Source organism: Elgaria multicarinata, chromosome 1, assembly GCF_023053635.1.
Source record: "Elgaria multicarinata webbii isolate HBS135686 ecotype San Diego chromosome 1, rElgMul1.1.pri, whole genome shotgun sequence".
Taxonomy (NCBI): domain Eukaryota; kingdom Metazoa; phylum Chordata; class Lepidosauria; order Squamata; family Anguidae; genus Elgaria; species Elgaria multicarinata.
The window spans coordinates 28335331-28349132 of record NC_086171.1 but is presented as its reverse complement, the minus strand read 5'-3'; the positions used below and the strand labels follow the sequence as shown (position 1 = coordinate 28349132).

General features: G+C 45.9%; 1 protein-coding gene across 2 annotated transcripts in view; it reads left to right on the top strand.

The window, feature by feature from the left end:
- Positions 1–2221: 2221 nt before the first annotated feature.
- NRP1 (neuropilin 1) overlaps positions 2222–13802 on the top strand; it is a 164209-nt gene continuing 152628 nt past the window's right edge. For both annotated transcript variants that reach the window (XM_063125448.1, XM_063125441.1), the window contains exons 1-2: positions 2222–3216; positions 6522–6696. In XM_063125448.1, coding sequence (XP_062981518.1) covers positions 3150–3216; positions 6522–6696 — 242 coding nt within the window. In that variant the 5' untranslated portion in view covers positions 2222–3149. The remainder of the gene's footprint in view (positions 3217–6521; positions 6697–13802) is intronic.

Below are 13802 nucleotides of genomic sequence, written 5' to 3'. Positions count from 1 at the left end.
GATAACCCCGCCTGCTCTCCTTCATTGAAGCCAACGGGAAGGCGGGAAACGGACGCGCCCTCCTGCTGCTCCTCCGCCTTTTCTCCTCGGAGCGCCTCGTGCTCGAAGGCCAGGCAGGAGCCGGGCAGCAGCTTCTTTCCCGCTCTTCGTCAGTAACCGCCCAGGCTTCCCGCTCTCGCCTCCCTTTTTCCTCTCAAACAGAAGTATCACTTTCTCCCTCTTCATCTCCCAGCGATCTCCTTCACTAATGTCAGAAATCGCTGAGAGAAAGTGTGACATTTCTCTCTGAAGAGACAGATCGTCTTCTTTGGCTGTGTGAGCGCATGTTGGAGAGATGGGCGAGGGGTGTGGGGGTGGGGTGGGGGGTGAATTTGCGGTGTCACTTCGGATGAAGCCTCGCCGTGTGCCCGAGGTTGCCATGTATGCTGACACAAACCCATTCCCACACCTTCTCCCGCCACCTCAATTGAGCGTTAATGATCCTTAGGAGGAGAAGGAGGAAGAGAAGGGAAGCCGGTTGCGGGAGAGCGAGCGGAGAAAGTGGCGCACCGCACGGCGGAGCACTTCGCGCTGCGAAGAGAGACACACCCCTCCCCGCGCACTGGCCAAGGAGCGCCCGCGAGCTAGGACACAGGACGCGGACGGGGTATACTGGGAGAAGCACTGGTGCGCTCCGTGCATGAACAAGGGGCGGCACAGGCAGAGGGCGAGCAATGCGCCTTGGGGGAGGAGGAGAAGCCTCATGCAAGGGTGCGACTAGACAGTTCACAGCGAACACCGTGGGGAGGCAGCCAGTGGAGGCTGGTGGCTCTGATTTCGGTTGGGCCATTCTGGGTTTCAGCCGGAACCCTAATGGAGCTTTCCAAGGTGCTGAAACTTAAACCTACCCGCCGGCCCCATGTTCAGCACCTTGGAAAGCTCGTTTAGATTTCTGGCTGGTTCTGTCTGAAACCCAGGATGGAGCCCCAGGAAATCGGAGCCGCCAGCCTCCCCTGCAGCCAGCAGACCCAGCGCAGGGAGACGGGGCGTAGGGTGCGGCGTGGAAAGCGGCTCCCCGTGGCGGGGGGGCGGGGGTTGCCTGGCAGGGGCGATGCTAGCGAACAGGATAAGGGCGCCCTGCGGAGTTCTGAGCAGCCGAGATAAGACGCCCCTCAGGTCGAGCGTGCTCAGGCTTGTTTTATCTGGGGACGAAAACTGGAGGCGTGTTGCAAAGGGCCGGGGCGGGGGTGGACAGCGCGTAGCCAACGCGCCAGAAATAGTAGGAGGTGAAAGACGGGGTGCAACACTGAGCAAGAGAGAACGCGGGGCTTTTAATTCCCCACCTGGGAGTACCGGGGAGGGGAGAGAGCGATCCTCAACAGCGGCGTGGGCGTGGGGGGGGGGGGGGCGCCTGACAAACGGCAGAAGAACGTATAGTGACGAGTGCTCAATGAGAAGGAGCGATGGATGATGAGTAAGACGAGAAAGAGAGAGGTTGCCGTGTAGGGATCACAAAGCTCCAGCCGCACACGATCCACCACGGAGGACGCGGTCCCGCGGCTGGGACGCGTGGACGTTGCGAGGCACCAGGCATCTCCAGGTAACAGGACACCTTGGAGAGCTGCTTCGAACCGTGTTCGAGGCAGGCAGTACGTAGCTAAAGGGATCGCCAGTCGGGCTCGATAGCTAAAGCGTCTCCGCCTCCGCCTATGTGGACGGTCCATCTTACACTGAAGGAAAAAGGGAGTGACCCCGGACGGCGAGTTGTCCTTCCGTAATAGCAGCGGGGAGCGTTGGTAGGTGGGTGGCCCAGGATGGGGCGGTCGTCCACGGGCGAGCCCCTTCAACGAAGGCTCAGCGGCCGAACTGCCTGCCGCCTCCACCTCACGCCCTGCCCGCTTCCCTCGGCTTCACCTGGCGCGTGGAGACTTCCCGCTCCTCCCGGGGCGCACGGAGAGCTGAGGAGGAGGCGGCGGCTCCTCTCCTTGCCGGCGCGCTCCGGCCGCCCTCCTCCTCCTCCTCCTCCTCTCGGCCCGTCCCTCCCCCTGCTCCTCGCCAGCCACTCCACCCCTTCTCCGCTTGCCAGCCACCCCCGGGTGAATTTCAGGGCTCTCTGGCTTGCTCTGTTTGTTGTTTGTTGATCCTTCCTTCAGGGAGGTGGGGAGGGGGCGGGCAGGGGGAGGGGACTCGGGGCTTCGGAGACGTCGGCGGCTCCGCTCTTATTGCCACTGAGTTGCGCTTCTCCTCCTCAGGCTGCGGGAAGGCGCCGCCTGGCCGCTTGGTACTTCTGCTCCCTTCTCCCACCGCCAATAACAGGCTGGATTACCGCAGGCAGAGGCGGTGTCCCCGCGCTTAGTGGCTTGCGGGGAAGGACTGCCAAGCCCACCGCCGCTTTGCAACGCGCTCACCAGCCGTCAGGGCGAGCGCAGGGAGCGGGCATCGCGCGCCTCTCGGGTCCGCCGGCGAGCGGATCCGCCTTCCCAAAAGGGATCGCTCGGGACGAAGAAGACGCCTCTGCCTCTCTCCTTCCGTGACCCGCGAGCGGATCGAGAGGTTAAGAGGGCGGGAGGGCGGGATGAAGTTGGGCAAAAAGTCGCCTCCGTCTCCTGCTGCTTCACCATCGTTGCTTTCCCTTCTTCCACGCAACAGATAGGCACCCAGCGCTCCCCGGTGAGCCCCGCTTCTTTTGGAGAGTTTTGCAACCAGCTGAGAGGAGCGAGACGCAGAGGATTTCTCCCCCCGCCCGCACAACACACCCACCCAACCACCACCACCCCTCTTCCCCTCTCCGGCTGTGACTTCCTTGTTAGTTTTTCCACAGTGGTGTTTTGTTTTGTTTTTTTAAAGTCTGTTTGGAAATGGCAAAGGCAGTGACGCCTGCAAGGGAACAAGTGTGGGAAAAGGCAGAGGAAACCGGAGCTCAATGACAGGATGCGGGAGACTTGAGGAGATACACACGCGAAACAGAGAAGCGCCTCTTGCTACCGACGGGACTCTTGTTGCTGCTGCTGCTGCTGCTGCTGCTGCCGCCCCTGAGCTGCGACCCAGCCCGCTTTCTGATCTTTTTCAACGGCCCTACCGGAGGATTTAAGATCTAAAAGGGATTGTCTGCCGAGACGGGATATTGTGTTCTCTTCTTTCTTCAGTCCCTTCTGTGCTAAGAAAGGAAGATGGGCTGGGGACTCTTCCTGCATTGGGCAGCCCTCAGCGTCGCGCTTGGCAGGGCTTTGAAGAGTGGTAAGTGACACACCGCTGCTTTCAGGTGCATCCAAGTAGTTGCACGCGCAGGGCTGCTCACCTGAGCCCTTGATAGGTTAAGCCAGCCATAAAACAGGCGTTAGGCAGCGACTGAGACATTGGGTAAAGGAGAACGTCAGTAAAATCATTAAACAAGTTAAATCAGTAAAAAAAAAAAAAAAAAAGAGTTACGCCCATTCATCCCACATTGTCTACCATCCCCTCCTTTTCAGTTTGATACCCAATGCAAATAAGGCAGAACCGTGGTTTTCACAAGGTCAGGATAGCCAATTATTTGAATGTTTCTTCCCTTTTTAAAATGGGCTGATATCAAGTACTTCAAAAGGCAAGGCTTTTTGGTGGGGAGGGTCTGGAAGTTAAGGGAGATATATTTGGCCGTCTTTTGTAACTACCTACCTGCAGGCACCTTTTTTCCAGTCTTTTTCCTCCTCCATCTCTATACCAAAATAAAAGGGCTAGAGCTCACTTGCTGTGTCGACCTAGAAGAATCTAAGGTGTTATTCATAGGCAACAGCCCTAAGAGCGAAATCTCATTGCACAGACTTTATAACTGGCTTTGAGTTAGCCCTTGATAGCAGCTTCAGAACAATGAGGGCTTCCTCCTTCATCCAGTGGTGCTATGGCACCCACAACATCTCCCTAAATTATGCAGTTTTTGAAGAGGTCTAACTCTGAGAATGGTTGACATTTAACCTATAAATATGAAAAAGAAGTTCTTTTGGGTTTTTCCTTCCTGGAAAAAAATACTGAGCAATTATTATTAGCTAATTACCGAATATTTGCTTTTAGTCCGACTAGGATTTCAATCAAAGTAATTAAAAGAAGGGAGCATCCTCCATTTAGAATGGTATATCGTTTTAATAAGAGGACACAAGTGGAGTGTGTTATACAGGAAGGGATTTAGATCACACTTTATGATGAGAGTTAATCTTTTTCCAATATATTCTTAGGAGGTTGGCTAATTTAACAAGAAATAAGTTATTCCTCTACTCCTTCTGTTATCATGACCCAGGTTGGGGTGGTAATGGTGGTGGGAGAGACGTTGTAAAGGAAGCATTTATTTACACATCATTCATTGAGAATCTTACCTGATGATCCAGTTTGGCCTAATCTTTTTGAAGGGTGTAGTTAACTAGACCTCGTCTTTCAATCTGAAGTCTTTCTTTGCATAGATAACAGGATCACGCTGTATGTCTTCATCGATTCATGAGCAGCGCTGAGTTAATGGAGATGAGTAAATAAGGAGGGAAGAACTAGAGACATAAAGTGGAATGAGATGTGCCGAGTGCCTTTGTGCTATTACAAGTAATATCATTCTCTTAAGTGCATGGGAAGAGCTGCAAGGAAGAAGCTATGAAGCTGTCATTGAGTCTGAGCAGTTATAGGCATAATGTAATAGCCTTGTTAGAGTCGCCTCTTCTGCAGCTTAGCAGACCCACAGATGCCACATCTACCTCTGTCCAGTACTAGTGTCTGCTAAATTAATTCATTAACCTTATTTAGGACTAATGGTCCAAAGTCGTTAGAAACTGCTCCTCTTAATCAAGTGCAAGAGAGATTTCACAGAGCCCAGGAGTCTAGCAGCTCCCCGCATTATCTTATTATACTATCACTTTCCCAGGAGTTACCGATTAAAGCACTGTTAGTAGTGAGCCCACCTAAATGTCTCCTGGAGTGACTCTGTCAAGTGACTCGCAACAGTACTGGTTTATTTCACTCATTTAACAGATGCCAGATTCTGCCATGTTGTTTGCCTAGAACTAGAGTGGACTTAATGAGGCGGGATCATTTTCCAAGTCTGCTACACACTGCAAATCATGCGAGATTGTCTCTGAAACCACATGCAGGCAGCTTGAAGATGAATATCATTGGCTGTAGATTTTGAACTCTCAGTTGCAACATCTTTTGTTCTCTGGAAAGAGACATGCTATGAAGACTGCCAGAGCAGAAATAAATAGTAGCTTATAACCAACTCAGAAATAATAATTAATTGAACAACAACAACAAAAACCCCAACCCCATATTATACTCTTATCTCATTTTCTTCTAATGTTTCCTATAATGGCAGTTGTTTATGCATTTTTGATGTGTACTTTATCTTTCATTTCCAACTGACCCAGTTTTCCTATAATAAAATTCTACACATTTATAACTTAATGTTGAGAACAAGTAATGCCATTTTCATTTCCCAAGAATTCTATTAGATACAGAATATCAAATTGTGTATGCCATTATTAGGAAAAAGTGATGTATGCCAGTATGTCATTTATTAACGATTGCCTATTTATTTGATGTTAGCAAAACATATTTGAGCAAAGTTTCATGGGCTGAAGCTGTATAGTAAGAAAGAAGTAAATAATAATTAAAAGTGACAATGCAAACCTACACAAAGAAATGGAACAAGTGACCTTGGAGGTGGGATTACTTTACTTCTTTTTCACCTTTCAATAATTCTTTATCTTTAATCGTAACATGGCTCTACATGAGAGGAGCACTTGGAAGACTAGGCAACTAACTCAACAGTTTTGTAATTAGAAATAAAGGTTGTTTTGCTTTGCTTTGCTTTGCTTTCTTTTCTACTACTCTTATCTGCTCTCTGAGCAGTGTAGGTGGTGGTGGTGGGGACTTCCTTAAAGGAGTAAACAACCATTGCTGCTTCAACACATGTACTTTGTTCTTTGATAGTCTGGTTCTGAAGAGCACAGATGACTTCAGCTTGCTTAGATTTAAGAGCTGATAAAATAAAAAGGAAAGGTTGCTGTAAACAAGAAGGGTTCTAGGAAGACAAGGTCTGCTGTCAAATGACATAGAGCAGGCTTATCATCAAAAAGCTAAGGAGAGGGGTCAGACAGCATATCATTGCTCTCTGAGCCACTCTCCATTGAAAACTTGTTACTTAATGGCATTACAGTTTCCTGCAATAATTAAGTATTGTGCAGAACCCTATTAGACATTGCTGGCATCAGCTATAGGAATGCTTTAAAGTATCAAAGGCTTTGTTTGGATAAATACATTATTAAAGCTATCTTGTTCACACACACACACACACACACACATAATATGAAACAAGAGCTAATGCCTGTATGGAGATGATGATTGAAGGTTCCATCTGCCACAAAACCTTCTGTTTTCTGTAAATTATATACCAAAAATAGTGTTTGCAAAAATGTCATGAAAAACGTAGTTCATTATCCAGAGCTGGAATGCTGAATGAAATGTTATATAGTTATTTCATTGATCAATTGAACAGTGTGGCCTGAATGTGTGTTTGTTTTTAATTGCAGATAAATGTGGTGAAAATATTAAAATCGTAGAGCCCGGGTATCTCACCTCTCCTGGCTACCCTAATACTTATCATCCAAGCCAAAAATGTGAATGGCTGATTCAAGCTCCTCAACCGTACCAGAGAATTATGATCAACTTCAATCCTCACTTTGATTTGGAGGACAGAGAGTGCAAGTAAGTGAGATGGTCTGTTAAGGGAACCATAGCACCATCTAGTGGTCAAAAACATCTACAGTGTCTTATTGGGGGTGGGTGGGGATATAGAACAGCTGATGAGCGCAAAACTGTGTGTGGAAAGTGAATCCTTGAGAGATTTGAATCCAGACTAGATCATATGTTTGTGGTAATGATATTAAATCAAGTGCTTACTGCATGTCAGGCACCCTAGAAATTTGTTTGAGGTATAATCTTGTAATCCTGCTGTCTCTTTTGCTGGAAACATGGATGCATTAGAAACTATTTCCTTTGAAACTTTCCCCTCAGCCGTTCAGTGACAGGAAGGGGCTGGAATGTCTGTGCAGGAAGAGCAGGAGAGAAATAAGCATTAGCTTCTATGTTTGTAATTGGGGACCACTAACTATAATTCTGGTTTAGAAAAACCATAATGCTTAAGGAAAAAGAAGTTGCAGTGCATGAAGTTGTAGTTCATTCATTTTTTGTTTGATGTGAGAGGCTGTACATTCCTGTGACATAATAATGGATTTATGGGTGTAACAATTATGTATGTGTTTGCTATGCGAGTACAGTAAGTAGGGCAAATATTTCTGTGGGATCAGGGGGAGGGGGAAGTTTGCTAAAATGAGATAATAGAAATTGTTTTTGAGTTGTCATTTTGAGTTGCTGGATCAGCCCGGGGAAAAGGCTTCTCTTGGTATGAGGGGTGGACTGATAGATATTTATTACACTTGATGTGGCATGAAAAGTGCTTGCTAATACTTAATTCTGATTAAAATGTTCACAGTCTAAAGTGGTACCGTCTTCTCACAAAGCTCACTTTTCATGTGTGGAGTTGATTGTATAAAAGTGAGCCCGGGTGAACTCATTCCTTATATCAAAATGTACTACTTCAGACAGAAGGCCTGAGAATTAGCTTTCTCTCTGAGGTAATAAATCCTGACAGGAAACATAACTTTAACGTGGGAGTGCTTTCAAAATCCCCATGTGAGGAAATATGGTGAGGGGACTAAGCTATCTCAAGTTGTGAATGCTTGAACAAAACCTTTGTCACCATCAAAAGAACCCTGTGACATAAGTTCATAATGCGCCCATTTTACAGACAGGGATGGAAGGCAGTGATTTGTACAAGGCTAGTCCATGATTTTGATTCTGAATGGGGATTTGAACTCAAAAGACTTGGGTCTATATAATAAACAACCCTTACCACTTAACTATACTAGGCCTGTTCAGACAACACGCTAAGCCATGGTTAGGCTGCTAATCCTTTTGCAGCAAATGGTTAGTGAGTGTGTTTAAACCATGGTTATATCACCACCATAGTTAGGAATGGTTCACATGACATGCTAAGTCATAATCTTTAGCTCAAAATGCTTAACCACCGTGGCTTAACATGTCATCTGAACAGAGTCACTGGCTTTATCAAAGGACAGTAGGCTATGCTTTAAACCAGGAAGAAACAATCTGGTGCCCTCCAGGTGTTTTGGACTACAACTCCCAACAGCCCAGCATGGCCAATGGTAAAGGAAGATGGGGATTGTTATCCAAAACATCTGGAGGGCACCAAGTTGCCTACCCCTGCTCTAAACAAAACTGGGATGCATGTGTGAACAAATTTGGATATCATGGAAATTTGGATATATTGGGATATTGGATATATTTTGGATATTTTGATGTATTACGGCAGCGGTTCTCAACCTGTGGGTCGGGACCCCTTTGGGGGTCGAACGACCCTTTCACAGGGGTCGCCTAAGACCATTGGAAAACACATATTTCCGATGGTCTTAGGAAACTGTATTGACTGAACTATGTCATGTATCATCTTTTGTATTATTAAAGCTATTGTTATGTATTATTTTCATTAGCAAACCATCCCATGACAATGAATCGTGTAGAGAAGAAAGAAAATAATTTTATGGTTGGGGGTCACCACAACATGAGGAACTGTATTAAAGGGTCGCGGCATTAGGAAGGTTGAGAACCACTGTATTACGGCCTCCATCCCCAACTGGCACACTCCAGATTTTGGCTATGCTGTCTGGACTAATGGAAACTGTAGTCAAAAATATCTGGAGGCACCAGGTTGGAGAAGGCTGTTTTAAGACTGTCTTCCATCATGATTTCTACAAGGGCCTTCTTTACAGCACGTATGAATAGCGAGGGAGGTATTATTGGTGGCTACTCTCCAGGTGGCAACTGCTTTCCTTTAGAGGGACATCAAAGTCCCAGGCCGAAATTCTCATGAAAACAGTATAAAGCCTCTTCTTTAAGCAGATATTTTGTGGTCAGAAATGAAACCACACTGTTATAATCTTTTAGACTATTTCATATTTATATTAAGAACATAAGAGCCATGCTGGATCAGACCAATGGTCCATCCAGTTTAGCATTTTGTTTACCCATTAGGAACCATCTAGCCATGGGAGCCCACAAGCAGGACATGAGTGCAACAGCACTCTTGTGCCCATGTTCCCCAGCCACGAGTGTACATAGGCATACTGCCTCTGATACTGGAGGTGGCATGTAGCCATCACAACTAGTAGCCATTGAAGGATAGCCTTCTCCTCCAGGAATTTATCATCATCTCCAGAGATTTCTCCCCAATACCTGTTTCTCCATCCTTTCACAAAAGGTAAGTTTGGTTGAAAGGAGTGTGGGGAGGAATTGGAAGGAAGGGCTGATTGGTAAGAAGTCAACTCCTTGATGTTTTTGATGTGAATTTGAGTGGTTTTGGGCACAACGCATAATGGAATATGGATTTCTCAACTTGGGGGAGTTAGTATTTTCAACTCTGCAGTTCTGAAATTCACTGCCACCATAGTTTCTAACCCTCATGGTTGCAGAGATGTTAAAAGCAGTTGCTTGAACGGACTCTTAGAAGTGTTTGAACAGACCCTTAGAAATCTGAATAGCATCCTCTTTTGCAGTTCTAATAAATACATTTTAATATCAATATTTTAATGTTTGCAAAGTGCTTATTCAGAAATGCTACACACTAACGTAATAATAACATGATAAATGCAGTTATCATTTATAATTTATAAATACATTAGATCAATGTATGCAGAACTGAAATACCTAAAAACTTTTATGGCTTGTCCTAGGTGTATAATGCCTTTGGGCATAGTGTGTTTCCTCCCTTCTATACAACATTTGTTCTGTTCCATCCAAGTCTTTGAAACCCACCTAATTAACGTCTTCTCTTTTTTGCCTCTCTAATTGGGCTGTTTTGTTGTCAGGCAAAGATGGAGTAATTTTATGGGCCGAATCTAGATAGACAGAACACTTTAAATTGGCCTTTCGTTGAATGACTTAAATGCTTCCTGTGTTATTTTGTGCCCTCTTTAAAATCCAGATTCTTTGACTTCCACTCCATGACCATTAAATCCAAGGGGATTTGTGCCAAACCCTTAGGAGCGTATTTGTAGAACAAATTTATTTCTTCATAGGAAACTTTCAAAACTCTATTAGGTCTCAAGGCTCCATGCGCTCTTAAGAAATTCATATTCCTTTCACCAAATCTTGGGCGGTGAGGCAATACATTAATGTAGCAGTCAAAACGTCATGGGATTTTAAATGTTAAGCAATCTATGATTTCCTAACTCTAGATTTTCAGTTTATTATTACAGCTGCATGGATAATGGGTGTAATACTGCAATCCAGCGTGTTACTATTTTAGTTTTCAAAAATACAGCACTGTAAATGAATAAAAATATTTATCTGCAGGCAGAAATAAGAAGCAACAAATTAATATATCTGAGGAGGCACATCTGACAGAAATGCAAATGCATTGGAAGAGATTAATGTTGTATTGTAGGAATTAAATTGCTTCTGCCCTTCAGGTTTTACCCATAATATTAAAGAGTTATGAGGATATTGGGTTGGATCTGAACTTAGTCCAGAGTAGACCCCCTGAAAACAATGGGACAAATCAATGGGAAATCAACAGGACTCTTCCAAATGTGGTTCAAGAGCAGAAACAGTGACAAATTTCAAACACCTCTCAAAAATGTATTTGTTCACACAGGTTTTCCTTGACCTGTAAGGGACCATAACACTGGCCTGCTTTATTGTTGTCTTTGCTATAATGTTTTTAATAACTTATTAGATAATATTGTTCATATATTGTATTATATATTCCTTTTAATATAAACCACCTAGAGTTTCATTATATCAAGCATATAGAAGTATTATAAATAAATATGTTAGTCAGGGCTTGTACCATTGATTTCAGCGGCTAAGCATGTAAGTCTAAACCAAGCCATTGGAAAATTATGATGATTGTTCTGTTGAAGCGCCACATTGTAGGAGTCCATGGCCCTGCTCCTGCCTAGTCAAACAAATGCAATGTGCCCCAACAGTTATCATTGCCCTTCAATACCGCTATAATTATTATTATTATTATTTATTTATTTATTTATATAGCACCATCAATGTACATGGTGCTGTACAGAGTAAAACCGTAAATAGCAAGACTCTGCCGCATAGGCTTACAATCTAATAAGCAGTAGTGTAGGTCTAGCCCTAGTATAGAGCAGCTTCCTATGCACCTGTGTCTGCCGGCACTATGTACCACCTCACTTCATACAACTCTGGTTCCCTCATTGCCTCTAGCTGCTTCCACCCCAGGGTCTTGCCTCTGTCTTTCTTCCTTTCACCAGCCTCTGCTCCTGGCTTGGGCCCAGCTAGTTTCAGCCTTGGCACTTTCTCTACATGTCCCGCGCCTTGGCTTGGGAGCTGCATTTTCCCCTCACTCTCCCCCTCCTCCACTCTCAGATACTCTTTGTCTCCCCAAACCCACATACTCTTCCTCCCTAGGTCAGAGGACTCTGCCTCTCTCTGGCAACCCATTCTTCCCTTAACCCTTTCTTTGCCTGGTCTCCACATCCTGGCTTGCCCCACTGGGAGTTCTCACCTTCCTTGTCCCTTTCTTCCCAACAAGGCCAATGGTCTGCATGGCAGAATGACTGGCTGACCTTTCAGACAGCAGTGTTAAGTTCTTGCCTGGGTCAGCCCCCAAGGGTTCCCCCCTGCCAACCACAGTGATGATTAACAAGTCAGAACCTGCAAATATGAGCAGTTAGTTGAGGGATTGGGAGAAAAAGAGGAAGAAAATTCTCCTCCCTTCCCATTACCCCCTCCCTATCCCTGGTTCCTCTGTTGCACTAGACGCATTCAAGATGCAGCTGGACAGCCATCTGTCAGGGATGCTTTGAGGTGGATTCCTGCATTCAGCAGGGGTTTGGACTCGATGGCCTTACAGGCCCCCTCCAACTCTACTATTCTATGAGTCTATGATTCTTCTGTTGAGGAGAGACAGGCAAGCCCTAGCAGCACCCACTGAGTCCTCTTTAAGCTGCTTCCATAGAAGCAGCTGAAAGAGATGCCTATTAAATGCAGCCACTGCCACTGTTTGCCATTCAGCCTGAGAGGTTTCAAGCCAGGCAGGCTACTGATAGTGGCAGAAGCTGCCCTGTGTACTCACCCCTTCCAAGCAGATGCTGAACAGAGAGGCGCCCAGGGCAGTGGGAATGGGCTACTTACTTCCTCTGTTGCACTACAGAACTTTTGTACAGAAAAAGTTTTTCTTTGGAAACTGTAGTCAGGCACATTGTACAGATGTAGATTAGAGACCATAGCAACATAGAAAGCTGCCTTATACTGAGTCAGACCATTGATCCATGTAGTCCAATGTTGACTGGCAGTGGATCTCCATGGTTTCAGGCAGGGATTTTTCCAATCCTACCTGGAAATGCTGGGAAAGGAATGTAAGACCTCCTACATGCCAATGATGTGGTCTGCTACTGAGCTATAACCCTTCTTCCCTAAGAGATAGTGATTTGCCCCAAATTCTGAATTAAGGGCCCATGTCCGTATTTAGTTTTGCAGTGATGGGAATGCTTGCACAAGTGAAATCTAGATCTTCCAAGTCCAAATCCAGCATTCTTTGCATCTGGAGACACATGAGTTTGCACGAGATACTAGAAGTGTGAATCTACATGTTACTTTTGTAGGAAAGATCAGCAGATTGTGCTGAAACTTTCTGTCACCAACTCATTCTCATCTCTAAATGTCCCCCTCAAGACATTTTTTTCCTGTGTTGGGTTTACTTTTAGTCTTGGAGCCTGGCTAGGGAAAAACAGGCTAAAATTGGACAGGAAGGGATTGTGAGGGCTGATTCTTCTGATGTCTTTCCCTCTGTCTGCATTAGCATTATGAAGCAAACAGGCACTTGGGATTTGCTTCACAACATGTAGTTCCATCCTAATATTAATTGAGGAAAGAATTAAAAGTTTTGAATGGGCAATTTCTCCTTCATGATGGCAAAACAAAGAACTTAAGTCCTCTTAGATCAGACATTTTGAACTACAACTTCCATAACTCTTGTCCATCGGACTTGCTGATTAGAACTTAAGGGGGTTGTAGTCCATCTGAAGGGTGTCATGTTGCATAGCCCTGCCTTAGAGTAAGGGTGGAACTCACTACTGATGGCCACCAATTTGGATGGCTTTTAAGGGGGGTTGGATAAATTCCTGGAGGTGAAGGCTATCAATGGCTACTTGCCCTGATGGTTGTGTGCTATCTCCAGTATTCGAGGTAGTAAGCCTGTGTGCACCAGTTGCTGGGGAACATGGGTGGGAGGGTGCTGTTGCACCATGTCCTGCTTGTTCATCCCTGGTCGATGGCTGGTTGGCCACTGTGTGAACAGAGTGCTGGACGAGATGGACCCTCGGTCTGATCCAGCAGGGCTCTTCTTATGTTCTTATGTTCTAAGGGTACAATCCTATGGGATGCATCCTGGCTATTCATAAGCCACCAAACTCAGAGGTTTCCAAGTATCCAATGCTGAGCGGCAGGAGTGTTGCACTTCCTGCTCTGCATTATGGCTAGCTGGGCAATTTCAACCATCTAGTCGAGGTTTTGAGGAAGGGGAGGGCAGGCGGCTGGAGATACCTCATAGTCCCACATCCCCAGGATCCTTCCCTCCCCAACCCCAGGAATGCCCTCTTTCACTTCCTACAAGCTTGTATTTGTGAGCTCATAACACCAGCCAGCACAGTTCTCCCCACGCTGGCTGTAGTGGGTGGGGAACAGAAAGGGTAGCC